At 43.5% G+C, this 19,034-nt stretch overlaps 3 protein-coding genes across 5 annotated transcripts in view; 1 reads left to right on the plus strand and 2 right to left on the minus strand.

The window, feature by feature from the left end:
* Positions 1-1,446: 1,446 nt before the first annotated feature.
* LOC146650325 (uncharacterized) lies at positions 1,447-4,195 on the plus strand. Its single transcript, XM_085384652.1, has 2 exons — positions 1,447-2,343; positions 2,458-4,195. The coding sequence occupies exons 1-2, from the start codon at positions 1,692-1,694 to the stop codon at positions 3,327-3,329; spliced, it is 1,524 nt and encodes a 507-aa protein (XP_085240778.1). The 5' UTR covers positions 1,447-1,691; the 3' UTR covers positions 3,330-4,195.
* Positions 4,196-6,528: 2,333 nt separating this feature from the next.
* On the minus strand, positions 6,529-8,854 carry LOC146650326 (uncharacterized). The gene is made up of 2 exons (XM_085385418.1): positions 7,958-8,854; positions 6,529-7,843 (listed from the first exon to the last, which is right to left on the minus strand). Exons 1-2 carry the CDS (start codon positions 8,421-8,423, stop codon positions 7,011-7,013), a joined length of 1,299 nt encoding a protein of 432 aa, XP_085241544.1. The 5' UTR covers positions 8,424-8,854; the 3' UTR covers positions 6,529-7,010.
* A 3,491-nt stretch (positions 8,855-12,345) lies between these two features.
* raph1a (Ras association (RalGDS/AF-6) and pleckstrin homology domains 1a) overlaps positions 12,346-19,034 on the minus strand; it is a 79,328-nt gene continuing 72,639 nt past the window's right edge. For 2 of the 3 annotated variants that reach the window (XM_085385421.1, XM_085385420.1), the window contains one exon: positions 12,346-18,481. In XM_085385421.1, coding sequence (XP_085241547.1) covers positions 16,121-18,481 — 2,361 coding nt within the window. In that variant the 3' untranslated portion in view covers positions 12,346-16,120. The remainder of the gene's footprint in view (positions 18,482-19,034) is intronic. The other variant, XM_085385422.1, reaches the window with a different exon arrangement.

Consider the following 19,034-nt stretch of genomic DNA (forward strand, 5'->3'; position numbering starts at 1 on the left):
CCGTGTTAAGGACAGAATGAATGGGGCCATGTATCGTGAGATTTTGAGCCAAAACCTCCTTCCATCAGTGAGAACTTTGAAGATGAAACGCGGCTGGGTCTTCCAACATGACAATGATCCAAAACACACCGCCCGGGCAACAAAGGAGTGGCTCCGTAAGAAGCATTTGAAAGTCCTGGAGTGGCCTAGCCAGTCTCCAGACCTCAACCCCATAGAAAATCTGTGGCGGGAGTTGAAAGTCCGTGTTGCTCGGCGACAGCCCCAAAACATCACTGCTCTCGAGAAGATCTGCATGGAGGAATGAGCCAAGATACCAGCTACTGTGTGTGCAAACCTGGTAAAGACCTATAGTAAACGTTTGACCTCTGTTATTGCCAACAAAGGTTATGTTACAAAGTATTGAGTTGTATTTTTGTTATTGACCAAATACTTATTTTCCACCCTGATTTACAAATAAATTCTTTACAAATCCTACCATGTGAATTCATGGATTTTTTTTTTCACATTCTGTCTCTCACAGTTGAAGTGTACCTCTGGTGCAAATTACTGACCTCTGTCATCATTTTAGGTGGGGGAACTTGCACAATCGGTGGCTGACTAAATACTTTTTTGCCCCACTGTACATACATAGCCTTCCAATTTTCAAAACAGTTGTCAAACTTATGATTGTCACATTGAGGTGAGATTTGTAAAACTAACCTGGTTACACTCTCTTAACAAGGAAACGTCCATATAACTGCAAAACATGGAAATAGTTTCTTTTGCTTGCCTGTCTTCAGCTCTCTTTGCTGGCTTCTAATGGACCACATCCCCACAGTGTTTCTGTCAGTAACATGACTGAGCATACACAGTTTCTCAGAGAGAAAGATTGGCAGAGGTTCACCAAGCTGCAAAAAACTGTCTACATCATCAAACACCAGGCGACGGCTGTTCTCAGATGTTAAAGACGGGTGGGTCCTACACTATGCTAAACACGGCTCTCCTCAATGTTTTATGTTGGTGCCATCAAATTCAAAAGGCAAGGCAAGGCAAGTTTATTTGTATAGCACAATTCAACAACAAGGTGATTCAAAGTGCTTTACAGAGACATTAGAAACAAGAACAAATAAAAAGCATGATTTAAAATTGATTAAAACAAGCAAATAAACTAACTAACTAATTAACAAACAAACAAACAACAAAATAGCACCCCTCTGAAAGAAAACCCATCTATTCTCTGATTTGATTGTTAAATTTGTGATTGACATGACATTGACCAATCAGCTGAAAGGAAGAAAAATAGGGTCAAAATTCATACTTATAACTTGAAACTAGAGTGCAGTTTCACACATATTTTTGGCTAAGTCCACACACAAATCTTTTTACACATACAAAACTGATTTACAAGTACAAAATATTTATGACCACAATTTGAGCCCATAAGTTCCTTTTGCTTTGCTTCTTATATTGATTTTTATGCTGATTTTTTCCCTTTTTTCCGTGTGAGCTTACCTGCGATAACTTCTGGACACTTGTAGATCATTAGGACTAGAGTGTTCTTAACAGAAACAGCAACATTTTATGGTTACCTTATCCTCAGCGCTCCGTGTGTCTGTGGCCTAGACACAGCTGAAGCCTGATTACAGCGTCTGGGCACCGAGCAGCCTCAATAGCCTGGAAAGGTGCTAACCGCTAGGCTAACTAGCAACAAGATGCCTTCCCTCTCCACAGATGACTACCACAGCCTCCTGCAGAAGATTGCAGTACTGGAGACAAAAATTCATCGCTTAGAAGTAAACGTGGAGGTAAATGGACTGTGTGGAAATGAAACAACCTTGCCTTTGATTCAAAACAATGGCGATGAGCAAGCTAGTACACAGCTAAGGAGCACAGATAACATGACCAAGAAAGTAGACTCTGTGCATTATTATAAATCCTCAAGTGATAATCCCCCCTTAGACTGTCTTGGTGCAAAACCAAGACATAAATCATGTCTCCTGGAAGGGGGAGGACGTATCACAGGCAGGGCACAGCGAGCTGAAATCTCTGAAACCGACTGGCCTTCACTTCCTACGAGACAGAGAAGCTCTTCTACCCCTATATACGGGAGGAAACAGGACTGGACAACCGTGAATAGGAAGGTTAACAACAAACCTCCAAAACAACTGAATGTGAAACTGCAGAACAGATTTGCTCCACTATCAAAGGACCCTGGATCTATATCGGACAACCATCCATCTAAAAGCAGCGAAATAAGGTCTGAAAATCTGTTGAAAAGTGAAAGGCCACAGGGAAAGCTAAAGGCTAGGCCTGAAACTCTGATTGTGGGTGACTCTGCCGTAAAGGATGTACAAAGGATGTGCGGTAAGAACACTAAAGTCCTCTGCTTTCCTAACGATATGGTCAACAACCTGAAGGAGAGAATTCTTCAAATTGCAGATGAATATCCAACTGTGACAAACATTGTTCTGCATACAGGGTCAAACGATGTGTCCAAACAACAGTCGGAGGTTCTGAAACGGGACTTTACTGGATTATTAAATACTGTAAACTCTCTGAATGCAGCTGTATTCATCAGTGGACCTGTACCGCCGGTCAGAGGAGGAGACGAGAGATTCAGCAGGTTGTTTACACTGAATAAATGGCTTATATCAGCATGTGCTGACCACTCAGTGCACTTTATCGACAACTTTAATATTTTTTGGGAACGCAGGCATCTGTTCAAAGCAAATGGATTTAATTTTAACAAGTCAGGGGTGAAACTGTTCACCTCCAACTTGTTTTATTCCATACGTCATCCATCCGTGCTTGGTGCCAAGGCTGAGATAAACGAGGAGTTATCTCATAAAGAGGAACAAACAGTACTCCAAGAACAGACAAAGCCCAGCAGAAACCTTGAGGAGGAGCTCCATTTGCCCCCACCCGGGAAGAGCCTCAGAAAGGAGAGACATCCATGGCATCTGAGGAAGAGCCTCAGAAAGGAGAGACATCTAAGGCAAGAAGAGGGGTCCCTATTTGCCTCCAACTCTCTCAACAACACCAACGACCAGGACCAGGGACCACGACCTTCCCCAGTCCCCCAAACCCCTGACAGGCCATCACCCTCCTCCCCCTCCCTTTCTCCCTCCTCCCCACACCTGAAATTCACTGAGGAGATGATGGAGCGGGTCAATGCTGGGCTCAGATCTACCCCCCGTCCCAATCCCTTTTTGTCCCCCATAAACCCCCCACCAGAGCGGCCAAAGGTTCGCCATCGAGCCCCACCCTCAACAGAGCAATCGAAGTCACATTGCCCAGCCTCGCCCCCCTTAGTTCCTCTTCATGCTCTGTCTCCGCAGTCTGATGCGTGATGTGTGAAGGGTCCGGGCTGTGAGGATTATGGCAGTGATGACTTTTCCCAGGAGAAGCTGGGACCCTGTTTACTAGAAGGTTTTAAAATTTCTGTACTTTTAGGTGACAGGAGACATGTGGCCTGGTCAAAACACAGAGAGCTGCACTCTAAAAGATCTTTAAACATAGTAAACATACCTTGTGTGCCACAGACTGCTCCCAAACACGAGGGGACAAGTAATACCTCTAAAACACTTAAGTTGGCTTTATTAAACATTAGATCTCTAGCTGGGAAAACATTTTTAATTAATGATTTAATCACTGAGCACAGCCTTGATTTTATGTTTTTAACTGAAACTTGGTTGGACCAAAGTAACAGTGGAGCTGTTCTCATCGAGACGACCCCTCCTAACTACAGTTTTATCAGTGAGGCCAGGGCGAGCAGGAGAGGAGGAGGGGTTGCTGTCTTATTTAATGAATCATTTCAATGTAAGCAGCTATCTCCTGGAAGTTTTCAGTCTTTTGAATATGTGGCTTTACAGCTGAAGGCCCCATCCAAAGTTGTGTTTCTTAATGTTTACAGGCCTCCCAAATACTGCACAGACTTTTTTAATGACCTCAGTGAACTGCTGTCTGTGATCTGTGTTGATTTTGACTGTGTAATTATTGCTGGGGATTTTAACATCCATGTGGACAACCCTCAGGACAAAGGGACTAAAGACCTGAGTAACACTCTGGGCAACTTTGGGCTGACTCAGCATGTAACAGAGGCCACACATAATAGAGGACACACTCTTGACCTACTGATCTCCAAAGGCCTGAGCATTTCAAAGGTTACTGTGTCTGATGTGGGCCTGTCTGATCATTACTGTGTTTTCTTTGAAAGTAAAATCTCAGCCCACACAAATATATCAACAACAGTGATCACAAAACGGTGTATAACTGAACACAGTAGTGCAATTTTTAACCAGGTCTTCCCATTAACACCTGACCTGCCCAGAGGGTCAGTCAATGAACTCGTCAATAGCTTCAATGCTAACATGTTAAATGTAATGGACACTATTGCTCCCATTAAGGTGAAGGTTATCTCTGGAAGGAAAAAGTCTCCATGGAGAAACTCCACACTGGTGAAAAATGAAAAAAGAGAGTGTAGGAAAGCTGAGCGCAGATGGAGAAAAACAAACCTCCAGGTTCATTATGACATTTATAAAGAGAAACTTCACAATTATAATTTACAACTGAGGAATGCAAGGAGGTCCTACTTCTCTGACATCATCACTAAAAACAGCCATAATGCTCGGGTCTTATTTTCTACAGTTGACAGGCTAACAAACCCTCCTGTGTCAGTGGCAGCTGAACTTCATTCGACCATGGCCTGCAATGACTTTGCCAAATTCTTCACTGAAAAAATCCAAAAGATTAGACAAGCAATTGGTACATCAACAGCAGATCCAGGATATGTACTGTGTCCACCAAAAAACTGTTTAAACACCATGAAACAGTTTCAACCTATTAACAGCAAAGACCTGGAGGACATCTTAGGTAAACTGAACTCCTCCTCCTGCTGTTTAGATGTCCTGCCAACAAGTTTTTTCAAAAAGGTCTCAAAGACTTTAGAGTCAGACCTGTTACAGATCGTCAACTTTTCTTTATTATCAGGTGTGTTTCCAGAATCACTAAAAACTGCTGTAATCAAACCTATACTGAAAAAGGACAATCTTGACAAGACACAAATGAACAACTACAGGCCGATCTCAAATCTCCCGTTTTTAAGTAAGATCATTGAAAAAGCAGTTTCTCAACAGCTCAGTTACTTCTTAAAACAGAATAATTGCTACGATGCCTTCCAGTCAGGTTTTAGACAGAACCACAGCACTGAAACCGCTCTGACCAAAGTGTTTAATGACATATGTCTGAATACAGACAGTGGAAAAATGTCAGTCCTAGTTTTACTGGATCTCAGTGCAGCATTTGATACAGTTGACCACAACATATTACTCAAACGACTGGAGAACTGGACAGGTCTTTCAGGAACTGTACTAAACTGGTTCAAAACATACGTAGAAAACAGGAAATACTTTGTATCAATAGGTAACTTCACATCTGAGCAGACAAGTATCACATGTGGAGTTCCCCAAGGTTCCATCTTGGGACCCCTTCTGTTTAACATCTACATGCTCCCACTGGCACAGATTATAAAGAACAACAAAATAAACTATCATAGCTATGCAGATGACACACAAATATATATCACAATGTCACCAGGAGACCGAGGCCCTGTACAGGCTCTTGGTAAATGCATTGAGGAAATCAATGACTGGTTGTGCCACAATTTTCTCCAGCTAAACAAAAACAAAACTGAGGTAATAGTCTTTGGCGCCAAAGAAAAACGATTACAGGTCACCAGAGAACTTCAATCTATACATCTAAAAACCACAAACCAGGCGAGAAATTTGGGTGTAGTGATGGATGCAGACCTCAACTTAGAAAAACACATTAAGACAATAACAAAGTCAGCTTACTATCACCTCAAGAATATATCAAGGATAAAAGATCTGATGTCTCAACAGGACCTGGAAAAACTAGTCCATGCATTCATCTTTAGTAGGCTTGATTACTGTAACAGCATCTTTACAGGTCTACCTAAAAAATCAGTCAGACAACTACAGCTCATTCAGAACTCTGCTGCTCGAGTCCTCACTAAGACCAAAAAAGTGGACCACATCAGTCCAGCTCTGAGGTCCTTACACTGGCTGCCTGTCCGTCAGAGGATAGACTTTAAAGTTCTGATGCTGGCCTATAAAGCTCTGAATGGTTTAGGACCAAAATACATCAATGACCTCCTGACCCAGTATGAACCATCCAGATCCCTCAGGTCATCTGGATCCGGTCTTTTATCAGTTCCCAGAGTCAGAACCAGACACGGAGAAGCTGCATTCAGCTTTTATGCTCCTTATATCTGGAACAAACTCCCAGAAAGCCTCAGATCAGCTGAAACACTCAGTTTATTTAAATCCAGGTTGAAGACTCACCTGTTCTCAGCTGCATTTGAATAAAGCACCAAATCCACACTTTAAGCTTAAATTTCAAAACTTACATTTAACTACTGATTTTATCTACTGTTCTGATTTTATCTGTTTTGATTTTATATACTGTTTTGTTTGTTTGTTTCAAAAGACTGAAATTCAAAAGGCAAGGCAAGACTGAAAACTTCCAGGAGATAGCTGCTTACATTGAAATGATTCATTAAATAAGACAGCAACCCCTCCTCCTCTCCTGCTCACCCTGACCTCACTGATAAAACTGTAGTTAGGAGGGGTCGTCTCGATGAGAACAGCTCCACTGTTACTTTGGTCCAACCAAGTTTCAGTTAAAAACATAAAATCAAGGCTGTGCTCAGTGATTAAATCATTAATTAAAAATGTTTTCCCAGCTAGAGATCTAATGTTTAATAAAGCCAACTTAAGTGTTTTAGAGGTATTACTTGTCCCCTCGTGTTTGGGAGCAGTCTGTGGCACACAAGGTATGTTTACTATGTTTAAAGATCTTTTAGAGTGCAGCTCTCTGTGTTTTGACCAGGCCACATGTCTCCTGTCACCTAAAAGTACAGAAATTTTAAAACCTTCTAGTAAACAGGGTCCCAGCTTCTCCTGGGAAAAGTCATCACTGCCATAATCCTCACAGCCCGGACCCTTCACACATCACGCATCAGACTGCGGAGACAGGGCATGAAGAGGAACTAAGGGGGGCGAGGCTGGGCAATGTGACTTCGATTGCTCTGTTGAGGGTGGGGCTCGATGGCGAACCTTTGGCCGCTCTGGTGGGGGGTTTATGGGGGACAAAAAGGGATTGGGACGGGGGGTAGATCTGAGCCCAGCATTGACCCGCTCCATCATCTCCTCAGTGAATTTCAGGTGTGGGGAGGAGGGAGAAAGGGAGGGGGAGGAGGGTGATGGCCTGTCAGGGGTTTGGGGGACTGGGGAAGGTCGAGGTCCCTTGTCCTGGTCGTTGGTGTTGTTGAGAGAGTTGGAGGCAAATAGGGACCCCTCTTCTTGCCTTAGATGTCTCTCCTTTCTGAGGCTCTTCCCGGGTGGGGGCAAATGGAGCTCCTCCTCAAGGTTTCTGCTGGGCTTTGTCTGTTCTTGGAGTACTGTTTGTTCCTCTTTATGAGATAACTCCTCGTTTATCTCAGCCTTGGCACCAAGCACGGATGGATGACGTATGGAATAAAACAAGTTGGAGGTGAACAGTTTCACCCCTGACTTGTTAAAATTAAATCCATTTGCTTTGAACAGATGCCTGCGTTCCCAAAAAATATTAAAGTTGTCGATAAAGTGCACTGAGTGGTCAGCACATGCTGATATAAGCCATTTATTCAGTGTAAACAACCTGCTGAATCTCTCGTCTCCTCCTCTGACCGGCGGTACAGGTCCACTGATGAATACAGCTGCATTCAGAGAGTTTACAGTATTTAATAATCCAGTAAAGTCCCGTTTCAGAACCTCCGACTGTTGTTTGGACACATCGTTTGACCCTGTATGCAGAACAATGTTTGTCACAGTTGGATATTCATCTGCAATTTGAAGAATTCTCTCCTTCAGGTTGTTGACCATATCGTTAGGAAAGCAGAGGACTTTAGTGTTCTTACCGCACATCCTTTGTACATCCTTTACGGCAGAGTCACCCACAATCAGAGTTTCAGGCCTAGCCTTTAGCTTTCCCTGTGGCCTTTCACTTTTCAACAGATTTTCAGACCTTATTTCGCTGCTTTTAGATGGATGGTTGTCCGATATAGATCCAGGGTCCTTTGATAGTGGAGCAAATCTGTTCTGCAGTTTCACATTCAGTTGTTTTGGAGGTTTGTTGTTAACCTTCCTATTCACGGTTGTCCAGTCCTGTTTCCTCCCGTATATAGGGGTAGAAGAGCTTCTCTGTCTCGTAGGAAGTGAAGGCCAGTCGGTTTCAGAGATTTCAGCTCGCTGTGCCCTGCCTGTGATACGTCCTCCCCCTTCCAGGAGACATGATTTATGTCTTGGTTTTGCACCAAGACAGTCTAAGGGGGGATTATCACTTGAGGATTTATAATAATGCACAGAGTCTACTTTCTTGGTCATGTTATCTGTGCTCCTTAGCTATGTACTAGCTTGCTCATCGCCATTGTTTTGAATCAAAGGCAAGGTTGTTTCATTTCCACACAGTCCATTTACCTCCACGTTTACTTCTAAGCGATGAATTTTTGTCTCCAGTACTGCAATCTTCTGCAGGAGGCTGTGGTAGTCATCTGTGGAGAGGGAAGGCATCTTGTTGCTAGTTAGCCTAGCGGTTAGCACCTTTCCAGGCTATTGAGGCTGCTCGGTGCCCAGACGCTGTAATCAGGCTTCAGCTGTGTCTAGGCCACAGACACACGGAGCGCTGAGGATAAGGTAACCATAAAATGTTGCTGTTTCTGTTAAGAACACTCTAGTCCTAATGATCTACAAGTGTCCAGAAGTTATCGCAGGTAAGCTCACACGGAAAAAAGGGAAAAAATCAGCATAAAAATCAATATAAGAAGCAAAGCAAAAGGAACTTATGGGCTCAAATTGTGGTCATAAATATTTTGTACTTGTAAATCAGTTTTGTATGTGTAAAAAGATTTGTGTGTGGACTTAGCCAAAAATATGTGTGAAACTGCACTCTAGTTTCAAGTTATAAGTATGAATTTTGACCCTATTTTTCTTCCTTTCAGCTGATTGGTCAATGTCATGTCAATCACAAATTTAACAATCCAATCAGAGAACAGATGGGTTTTCTGTCAGAGGGGTGCTATTTTGAACTGTAGGTCTTATGGGCGATCGTGGCTCAAGAGTTGGGAGTTCGCCTTGTAATTCGAAGGTTGCCAGTTCGAGCCCCGGCTTGGACAGTCTCGGTCGTTGTGTCCTTGGGCAAGACACTTCACCCGTTGCCTACTGGTGGTGGTCAGAGGGCCCGGTGGCGCCAGTGTCCGGCAGCCTCGCCTCTGTCAGTGCGCCCCAGGGTGGCTGTGGCTACAATGTAGCTGCCATCACCAGTGTGTGAATGTGTGTGTGAATGGGTGGATGACTGGATATGTAAAGTGCTTTGGGGTCCTTAGGGACTAGTAAAGTGCTATATGAATACAGACATATCATGTCTGACAGAGGAAAACTCTACAGAACTAAACCAGATGTAGTACAGATGAACTTTATATAGACAAAGCAAAATGTGCCTTCATTAGTTCAAGGGCTAAATGGATTGTCGTTGTTGTTGTTGGACCAACAGACTATCAAAAACTATATTAATAAACAATTATATTAATATTTCTATTCAGCCCTCTACACTACAAATTATTCCAGTTCAGAAACCAATTCTTTTTTTAGTTCTATCCGGGGAAAAATCCTCAAATTGATACGTACTTTAAAATTCTCAATGAGTCTGAAATCACTTTGGCTGAATTGGATGCTGCTGTTTCCCAAATGGCGAGTGGTAAATCACCAGGTCCCGACAGAATCACAATTGAATTTTACAGACATTGTGACATTAAAGATTACTAGAGGTATTTAATGAATGTATAAATGATCACATGCTTTCTCCAACTATGAAACGAGGAATAATTTCTTTACTTCCTAAACCAAACAAGGACTAGTTTATGCAAGTTAGCTCATGTTTATGCCAACAGATTAAAAACAGGAATAACTCAAATAATAGACGAGACACAGTCAGCCTTTATAAAAGGACGTCATATCCACCATCATACCCGTTTAGTATTAGATATGTTGGATTACAATTATTTAATTCCTAATGATAGCCTTATTTCCTGATTTCTTTAAAGCTTTTGATTCTTTGGAGCATAATTTTTTGTTTAAAGCTCTGGAGTCTGTGGGTTTTGGTCCCAGATTTGTTAGTGTAGTGAAAATGTTGTGCAAAGATATAACAAGTAGTATTGCACTCGATCAAGGGTTTTCTAATAGTTTTAAAATGAATCGTGGCTAATAGTAATGCCCTATTAGCCCGTTATTGTTTATTGTTGCAGCCGAAATGCCATTTATATCAAACTCTCTTCAGATCTGGAAGGAATAAACATTCTTGATAAAGAATTTAAAATTTGCTGATGACACGGCCTTATTTCTAAAGAATGTAAATATGGTCTCTATTGCAATTAATAAAATCCTTTCATTCTCAAAGCATCCGGCTTAACACTAAACCTTAAAAAATGTGAAATCTTAGCTGTACACAGCTGTAATCAAAATACTATTAACAATATTCCAGTAAAAGAGGAGGTAAAATACCTTGGTTTAATAATCAGTAAAAATATTAAGGATGGAGAGAATAATAACATAACTCCTAGATTAAATGTAGTTAAAAAATATTTAATCATTGGCTAACATTTGATTTGTCCATATTAGGTCGTATCTTACTGTCTAAAGCAGAAGGACTCTCAAGACTCATATACCCCTGTTATTCAATTTTTACATCTGCAAAAATGATTAAACTGTCCAATTCCATTATATTCAGCTTTATCTGGAAAAATAAAACACATTATATACGCAAATCACAATTAGTTAAAGACTATGAAAACAGGGGCTTGAAAGCTTTAGACTTTGAATCCATTATTGCTGCGTTCAGGCTCAGATGGATGAACGACTGCATTTCCCTCAATCTATGTGGTGCTATAATCCAAACAAACTCTTTAATAAGCTCGGGGTAGATTTTATGCTCAGATGTGATTTTGAAATGTTTAAGATTCCTTTTAAGTTGTCTAGTTTCTATAAGCAAGCTTTGAATTTTGGGAAACTAATTTTCACCCGCAATTCTGTGTTGTGGAATAACAGGGTCATAGTCATCAATAAGAGTCCTTATTTAAATCAGACTGGTATGATAGCGGTGTGTGTTTGTTGTTGATCTGCTTGATAAAAACAGAAACTTGCTATCTTATGAAGAATTTATTGATAAATATAAAATAGACGTTTCATTTAATAATTATAATGTTTGTAAAGCGATACCCACACCACTGTTAAATCTTATCGTGAATACTTGAAAGATTTCACTAATAAGAACATGCTCACCTTCACTGACGATAGGTAATACCTCAATAAAGGACAAACAATTTAATCTCTAATACCTGTAAGCAAACAGTATTCTGTAACTATAATGTCAATGTCAGACATGACCTCGATAACACGTTGAAAGAAAAGTCATTTTCTTTTTACCTAAAGTAGCCACCTGTGCCTAAAATGAAAGAAACACTTCTTATCTGACATTTATCCAGTTGGAGAACTCCTGTATAAAAGGTTTAATTTAGAGGCCGACTCTTTTCTGTTCTTCCGATCCAGAAACATTAGAGCATCTATTTTTCACTTGTCAGTATGTTGATGCTTTTTGGTTTGAAATACTCTGTTGGGTTTCACTCAGATTTTCCAATACACCTTCCTTCACATCTAAGGATGTTCTTTACTTTATGGACAACCTGGACTCTGAAATCTCAGATGTTGTCAGTTTTGTAATAGTGCTGTGTATTTTATTCATTCATGTAAGTGGAAGATGCCTCTCCTCTGTTTACCATCTTCTTGAATTACTTTTGTCAATATTTTAAGTCACTCAAGCTTATTTCAAATATGAATAAAAAGACTGCTGTACTATGCTGTAAAATCACAAAGTACTTGCTATTCTAATGTTCCTGCTTGTGTCAAAAGGTCCATATTCCTTATTATTTTACCGTAGAAACTTTTATTTTCTCCCAGTAAAGTTATGACTTGCTTCACCATCTTTATAATGTAAATTGTTACAATTCTGCTCTGTTTCCTTGACTTGTTTTGTATATGAGAATTTCTTTCAATAAAGGTTTAAAAACAAAAAAAACCCCTGCAGGACACCAGCACTCGAGGCCTGGAGTTGCCCACCCCTGCTATAGACAAACTACACTTTTTGCTGATCAACTTGATCAACTCATTTTGTGGATGTTTTATAAACAAAGACTGCAGCATAAATGTAATATCACACACTTTAAGCATACAGCACTGTGTGCATTTCGTTGCATCAGTTTACCCTCTAACAGGCATGCTCATGATGGAGTTCTGCTAGCTTGCCAGAAACATGGATCCACACACTAACACGGCTTACAGACCTGTGTACAAACGTTCAGATGTGCACACGTTTGAATCATTTCTCCTTTATTTTAAATGCAACAGCAGTCGTGACACCAAACAGCTCTGCTGGGTGTCCTTGAGCAAGACATTTTCAAGACATCAATCAGCGTCAAACTGTATCTCGAGTGTCGCTGAAACACACCGAGTGAGTACTTTCCTGCAGGGCAGTGGGTTATAGAAGTATTTCTCTCAGGTGAATCCCTCCAACCTCCCCAACAATATCACAAAACAGGTGGTTGAAATGTTAAAACAAACTTAAACCATTTTCTCACCATAATTACAAACCGGAGGGGGAAAACAACTGAAAGCTGAGATGATTGCCAAACTGGGGCAGGAATATCATATTTTTGGCATCTGTGCTGGTGCAGTGGTGGTGACATGTCATGCAGAGGATTTTCATCATTTCATTCAGGATTAAAAACTGGAAGGTAGAGACAGAGTGAGGTTAAGCGGCACATGAAATAGAAAAGAAAGATCAGAAAATGGATTTAAAAACTTTATCAAAAATGACAGAGCAAGTTTCAGTAACTATAAGAGTGGAAGGATGAGACGAACGACTTGACTGACCTGAAACGTCCTGCTGCTACTCTAACCACATGTACCCTCTGACTACTACCAGAAGACATGTTGCTAAAAACAGAGTCATTCATGTGTGACTTTATCTACTGACTTACAAAGGCTAACTGCGATAGCTGACTAGTGTCATGGGTTGTATCCACACTCTTAGCACCAGAGAAGTGTATTTTTTTAACAGGGTGCTCTTTCCTCGTGTCAGGCAGTGCTGAAAAATATCCGCAATCATTTCCCACAGCCCCCAAAATATTATTTTAACCAAACGTTAACCCCAAATGTTTGTACATGTGGGTGGGATCCTGCAACCAGTGAATCTTGTAGGTGAACAGTTCACAGAGCTGTCACCTTAATCTGATAGATATTTCAACTCCAAAGGTTAACATCAGGGCTCAGTGTGAACAGTGTTACTGTTTAAACAGGGCTCAAAAGACTTGCAGTTGACTGAAGCCCCGTCTACTCTTTAAAAAACACCACCAGGGGGCGCAAAAGTAAATAGAAAAGTGAAATTGTGCATTTCATGGTTCTATGAGTTAATTGCACCTGAACCTGTCCTAATAGAAGCTGTTGTTATTTTCAAAAGCACGTTCCAGCAATGGAACATTAAGGCCAACAGAGAGCTGTGCTACTCTCGGTCATCCTATCAGGTTGTTGCCCCATAAAAGCTCGAGATGAGTGTTTTTTGGCTACATCGTCACACAAAGATGCTAGTGAGTATGTCACAGATCATACGAGTCCAGGCTTTAGGGTGGTCAGGGCGTGATGTAAACACAATGCTTTTAACAGTTAGCATGTTGCTTTTCAGGCACTTGTTCCCAGCATATCCTTTAGTGTTTGATTACTTTAGTGGTCGCACACTTTCGCTAACTAACAAAGTGACTGAAGAGTTAAAACAACACACACTCGTACAGTCTTCTTTCATTGGTGGACTGTTAGGCTTGGGCAGCATCTTTGTCATATTTTACCAGGTTATTTCATGTTTGGATTTTTTCTATGTACTTTGTCTGCATCTCGCCCCCACCCTGACCCCAGCTTGCACAGTGGGAAAGTAGCATGTAAATTTCACTCAGCCATGACCCAGAAAAAACTAATTACTGACACTGACACAGCTTACACATGGAAGGCTAGCATCAGCTGGTGCTAGGACTTCAAACATTAGTCACACGCGGGGTGGTTTTCTTACTGTGAGATTGCTGCATCAGTCTACATCAGCGGTCCCCAACCCCTGGGCCTCGGACCGGTACCGGTCCGTGAGTTGTTTGGTACCGGGCCGCGAGAGTTGAGGCTCAGGTGTGAAATGTATAGTTTTCAGGGTTTTTATCGGTTTTCAGCGTCATTTTGTTGTCGTTTTTATCGTTAACTCTGTTTTCCTGGGTCTTTTCACGTGTGTTATGAATAAATCTTCTTTTTTCGGTACCGGTACTAGTTTTATTTTGTTGTATTTATCCGCGACACCTTAAAGGCCAGTCCACGAAAATATTGTCGGGCATAAACCGGTCCGTGGAGCAAAAAAGGTTGGGGACCTCTGGTCTACATTATAATTTCCATTTAACCCATTTCCATTGAAGCTGGCTGCATGAGCACATTTGATGAAAGAGAGGCAGGTCTGACTGTGAAACGCTCTTCGGCTAAGGACTTGTCAGTTACAAGTATACCTGATAAACACAGCATGACAAGGATTTACATAATGAACTTAATGAATGAACTTTTTATTCAATAGGACCAAAACGAGTGGCTGAGTGCCTTGTACTTGTGCGGGCAAAGACGTTACAGTGTGACGATATTCTGTGAGGACAGTGGTGACAGCGGGGGGGGGATGACTTCCTTTTAACAGGAAGACCTCTACAACATTGAGGGAGGCCCACCAACAAAAATGTGGTGATTGTGTCTGTCATTAAAAGGACGTCTTTGATATTGGAGCACTAAAGCTGAGCTCAGAGAACCTGACTCATCATAACACTTAAATACAGACAGCTGAGAGAAAAGAAGTCCAGGTCTATCCCGATGGCCTCTACAGAGGGAAGACGAGAAAACAACTGGCGCAAATATACTCGTGTGATGTAATCTCAGTCCTAATTTGTTTATAATCTGTGCCCAGCATCCCTGGTTGAATGTCTACCTGACATACAACATGTTTTCAATCAGCAGATATTCAACCGATTGGTTTTACGCCCTGGGAGTCAGCACTGGTGAACTGGTGAACCTACGTAACATGAACCTCACATCTGCTCCTTTCTATGGAGGGACTTGATTTCAAAAGTAGCATCTTCTCGTTTCTCAAACTCGGCTTGTTTAACATGTGGCTAAAATGCAAGCTAACCCTAAACAGTTTGCTAGTTACTTGGCGGTTTGTTAAGAGTGGAACAAAAGAGACTTATTTAGAAATGACCCAAATATAAACCCAGAGGAACTGGCTGTATAATAGTTTTGGCAGCCCAGATCTTTAGAAGAAGGCAGACCCATCCCCAGTCAAACTCATTCACTCCGGACACGTCTTAAAATCTTAAAATAACTATAACAACAATATCTTTCCAGTATTAAATAATCTTATATAAAAACACACAAAAACAGTTGGAAATAAATGGCAAACCTCCCTCTAAGGGCTCCCCGCCTGCCTCCCCCCCTCAGTTCACAATACACATTTACACACTGTGCCGTCCTTCAATGATCCCCTCCCTTCCTTGATCAGTAACATCACTGCCACTGCTCCATGCAGTACCTGTTGTTTTGCAGCAAAAGGTCTCTGTTGCCGTTAAAGTCTTTGTCTCTTGTTGCGTTTCAATTAAGCTGCACAGACGTTGTGAAAAAAGCTCGATAGGTGACTTTTCTGCTTCGCTTGTATACAGATATATACATATTTCATACTTATTGGATTAAACATGTATTGTTAATGATAAGAGTAATGAGGTTAATATTAACAATCAGGGTCTGAGATTAAGAGTAGGACACTTGCTACTTCCTCAGAGTCCGAGGGTGGATGGTTTAGGATGGAGCGAGACGGATAAGGAGAGAGACATTAATTATTTTCTCTTCAGGAACAATTACACCAAATTGTTGAGTTCAGTTCTTTAAGCTCCACCCACAGCGTCCTCCTTCCCTTACCACTCACTGGTCAGTTTGGTGCTTTGGTCCCGTTTCGGCGGAGCAGGAGGCGGGCCTCGCCGCAGCGTTGCATAGCCTGAGATGTTGGCGTGTTTGGCGGAGTGGGAGTGTGCGTGGTGGCGAGATAAAGTCTGAGAGTGTCCTCGGACTCCCTGCTGCTGCTGTTGCTGCAGGAGCTCAGGTGGAGGAGGGGGGAGGAGTGCCATGTCGTCCATGGTGCCCACAAGCTCCATCTTGGAGGAGGATATGAGGTGGGAGGAGGTAAGCGAGCCGTGGCGAGACACAGACTTCCTCTTAAGGGTTCGGTTTAGGTCTTCCAGGAAGTGAGACTTTAGTGCCAGGGAGCCTGGAGCGACTGATTTGGGGGAGGTGGGGGGAACAGGTGAGGAGGAATAAGAAGACAGTGATGGGGGTGGGGTCTGAGATAGAGGTGGTGGTGAGAGGGGCATTGATGTTGTATTATCGTACTGGGCCGTGTTGCTCATTCGCCGGTTCAGTGTTGGAGGAAGGACCGCCCCCTTTTTCAGTGACCCTTGTTTCCATGATGACGAGGATAAGGAGGAGGTTGCCGGATGTTGGTGTGACTGCATCTGGGGCTGGGGGTTTACCACTGCCACTTTTGGGGGTTGGTGAAAATCTGATGGGTGGGGAGGAGGAGGAGGAGGAAAGAGCTCAGAGTCACTGGGGGGAGGTGGGAAGTAGTCTGGGGATGAATCGAGGTGAGGAGGCTGGGAAGGAGGAGGTGGGGGCAGAGGACACTGAAAGTCAGCCGGCTGGTGGTGCTGCCCGGTCTGCAGTCCCTGGAGTGCCAGCGGCAGGTTCGCCAGATTCAGTTTCCCTGGTTTGGGTAGCGGAGCAGGAAGTGAGGAAGAGTCTTTAGAAGGTGACCCTGTCGCTGACGAGGAGCTCGACGAGGTGCTCATCTGAGGAGCTTGGCCAAATTTGCTAACCAGGCTCTCAACCGTCTTGGGCCTCTCCTCCTGGGTCTCTCCTGATGAACTGGAGCGGATAGAGGAGGCTCTCTGAGGTGCAGGTGGAGGGCCCCGTTTGGAGGATCCCGTGGACGAGGAGGAAGGCGACCTCTTTATGGGCGAACTTGTCTTGGAGGACGAAGAAGAAGAGGGAGGAGGAGGGAACTCTCCCAGGGAGCTGTCGGTAGGAGGTGGCGGGAACTCTGGGGATTGTGGAGCCACGACACTGCCAGGTTGCCACTTTGGTTTGGCCTTAACTGCTGGAGGAGACAGAGGGGCAGCGATCTTGGATCCCTCCATGTTGGAGTTAGGGGCAGGGTTTCCTGGGAACTGATTGACAATTTGTTTGACCAAAGAGGAGGTAGCAGCTGCAATGGAGACAGCAGAGGAGGTGGAAGAGGGAGAGATGGCAAGATTTTTGGAGGAAAGGCTGTGCTGCTTTGGCAGAGTGGGAGGTGGCTGATTTGGGGAGTGTCCTGTGGAGAAGCTCTGCTGCTTTTTAAATGATCCGTGTCCAACTTGTGGCTGCGTTGGAGACACAGGTGAGAGTGCGATGGGAAGGGAAGAGGGGCCTGAGGGTTTGGGAGCAGTGAGAGGGGGAAATCCTCCAGTGAAGGTTTTGGGAGGTGCAGGAGGTGGTGCGTTAGGTGACAGAGGTCGGAGACCTTGCAGGGAGGTTGGAGGAGACAGCTCAGTGGAAGGTGGAGGAGGAGGTGGGGGAGAGTTATCATCAGGCACTGCTGGGCTGAAGTCATACACCATGTTGGGAAACTTCTGTGCCAGGAACTGTTGGAGGCCCGTGTTGGAGAGTTGAGTGCATGAGCTAGGGATGGGCTCTGGAGGTGGTGGGGGTGGCAACCCATTGGCATCCGGGCTCTCGGGGGGAGGAGGGGGTGGGAGATAGGAGGGCTCCTGTGCCAGCTCCTCCTCCAGTGGGGGTGGTGGTGGAAGAGCGGATGGGCTTGGAGGGCCAAATTTCAATGCTGCCATGGCTGAGCCCGGCGCTGGTGCCGTGGGTGGAGGAGGAGGGGGAGGAGATGGTGGTAGCTGAGGGGAGGTGCTGTAGGCAGCTGGAAGGGTGTTGTAGTTGGAAAGCGAGGGTGGGGGGGCACCCGCCTGCTGTGTTCTGGATTGGTTCTGGCTCTGCAGGCGAGCCAGCGTGCTGTACTTCACGTATGAGGCGGGAGGAGCCGGCTGATGGGCCACGCTCGCTACAGGGGGCAGTGCGGGAGGCGACGGCGGTGACGGGGAGGACTCCTCAGATGGGACGAGGTTGTCAGTGAAGCTGGTCCGGGATGGTGGAGTCTGAGAGAGAGGGAGCGGCTGGGGGGAGAGGCTGGGTATCTGCACAGGGATGGGTCTACTGATCGGGTCGATCTTCATCATCTGCAGAGACAGAGATCAGAGCGGGGAGTGGGATGCAGGATAAAGACGTGGTGAGAAAGGAGGGAACAAATAAAAAATGACCACAAGCTCTAAAAATGAAAAAATCCACAAGAAGGCGAAACATCAAACGAGTGCAGAGAACACACACAAACATTCACTGAAGAGTCATTACAATCCAATCGTGTGAGGTCTTAACATGCCTTACATACAAAGGTACTGAATGTGTTTGTTATTAATCAAAGGAGCTTGCAAAGAAATATTATTAAATATGTGTTTATACACCAGTTTGTATTTAATCATTAATTATCATTAACATCCTCCACAGTGCTCTGTTTCCTGTCTTCCTCCCTGCTAAAGGTTTCTTCCTTTAAAAAGAGTTTTTCTTGCCACTGTCGCCCAATGCTGGCTCACAGGGGTTTGTCTGCTTGTTGGGATTGTCTCTGTATTATTGGAGCGTCTTATATATAAAGCACCTCGTTGTTGTGATTTGACGCTATATCAATAAAACTGAAAACATGCCTTGTTTGTTTGTTGCGTTTCAGTCAGTTTTTTG

The sequence above is a fragment of the Rhamphochromis longiceps genome, linkage group LG16 (genome assembly GCF_057381845.1).
Source record: "Rhamphochromis longiceps isolate RC_006_pf linkage group LG16, R_longiceps_female_GT1.1, whole genome shotgun sequence".
Classification (NCBI taxonomy): Eukaryota; Metazoa; Chordata; class Actinopteri; order Cichliformes; family Cichlidae; genus Rhamphochromis; species Rhamphochromis longiceps.

Excerpts from the sequence above, each read along its gene's own strand:
- LOC146650326 (XM_085385418.1), bottom strand. The coding sequence starts at position 8,423 with ATGACCAAGAAAGTAGACTCTGTGCATTATTATAAATCCTCAAGTGAT. Across the intron at positions 7,844-7,957 it reads GGATGTACAAAGGATGTGCG|GGTCAAACGATGTGTCCAAA; the intron begins GTAAGAACACTA and ends TTCTGCATACAG.
- LOC146650325 (XM_085384652.1), top strand. The coding sequence starts at position 1,692 with ATGCCTTCCCTCTCCACAGATGACTACCACAGCCTCCTGCAGAAGATT. Across the intron at positions 2,344-2,457 it reads GGATGTACAAAGGATGTGCG|GGTCAAACGATGTGTCCAAA; the intron begins GTAAGAACACTA and ends TTCTGCATACAG.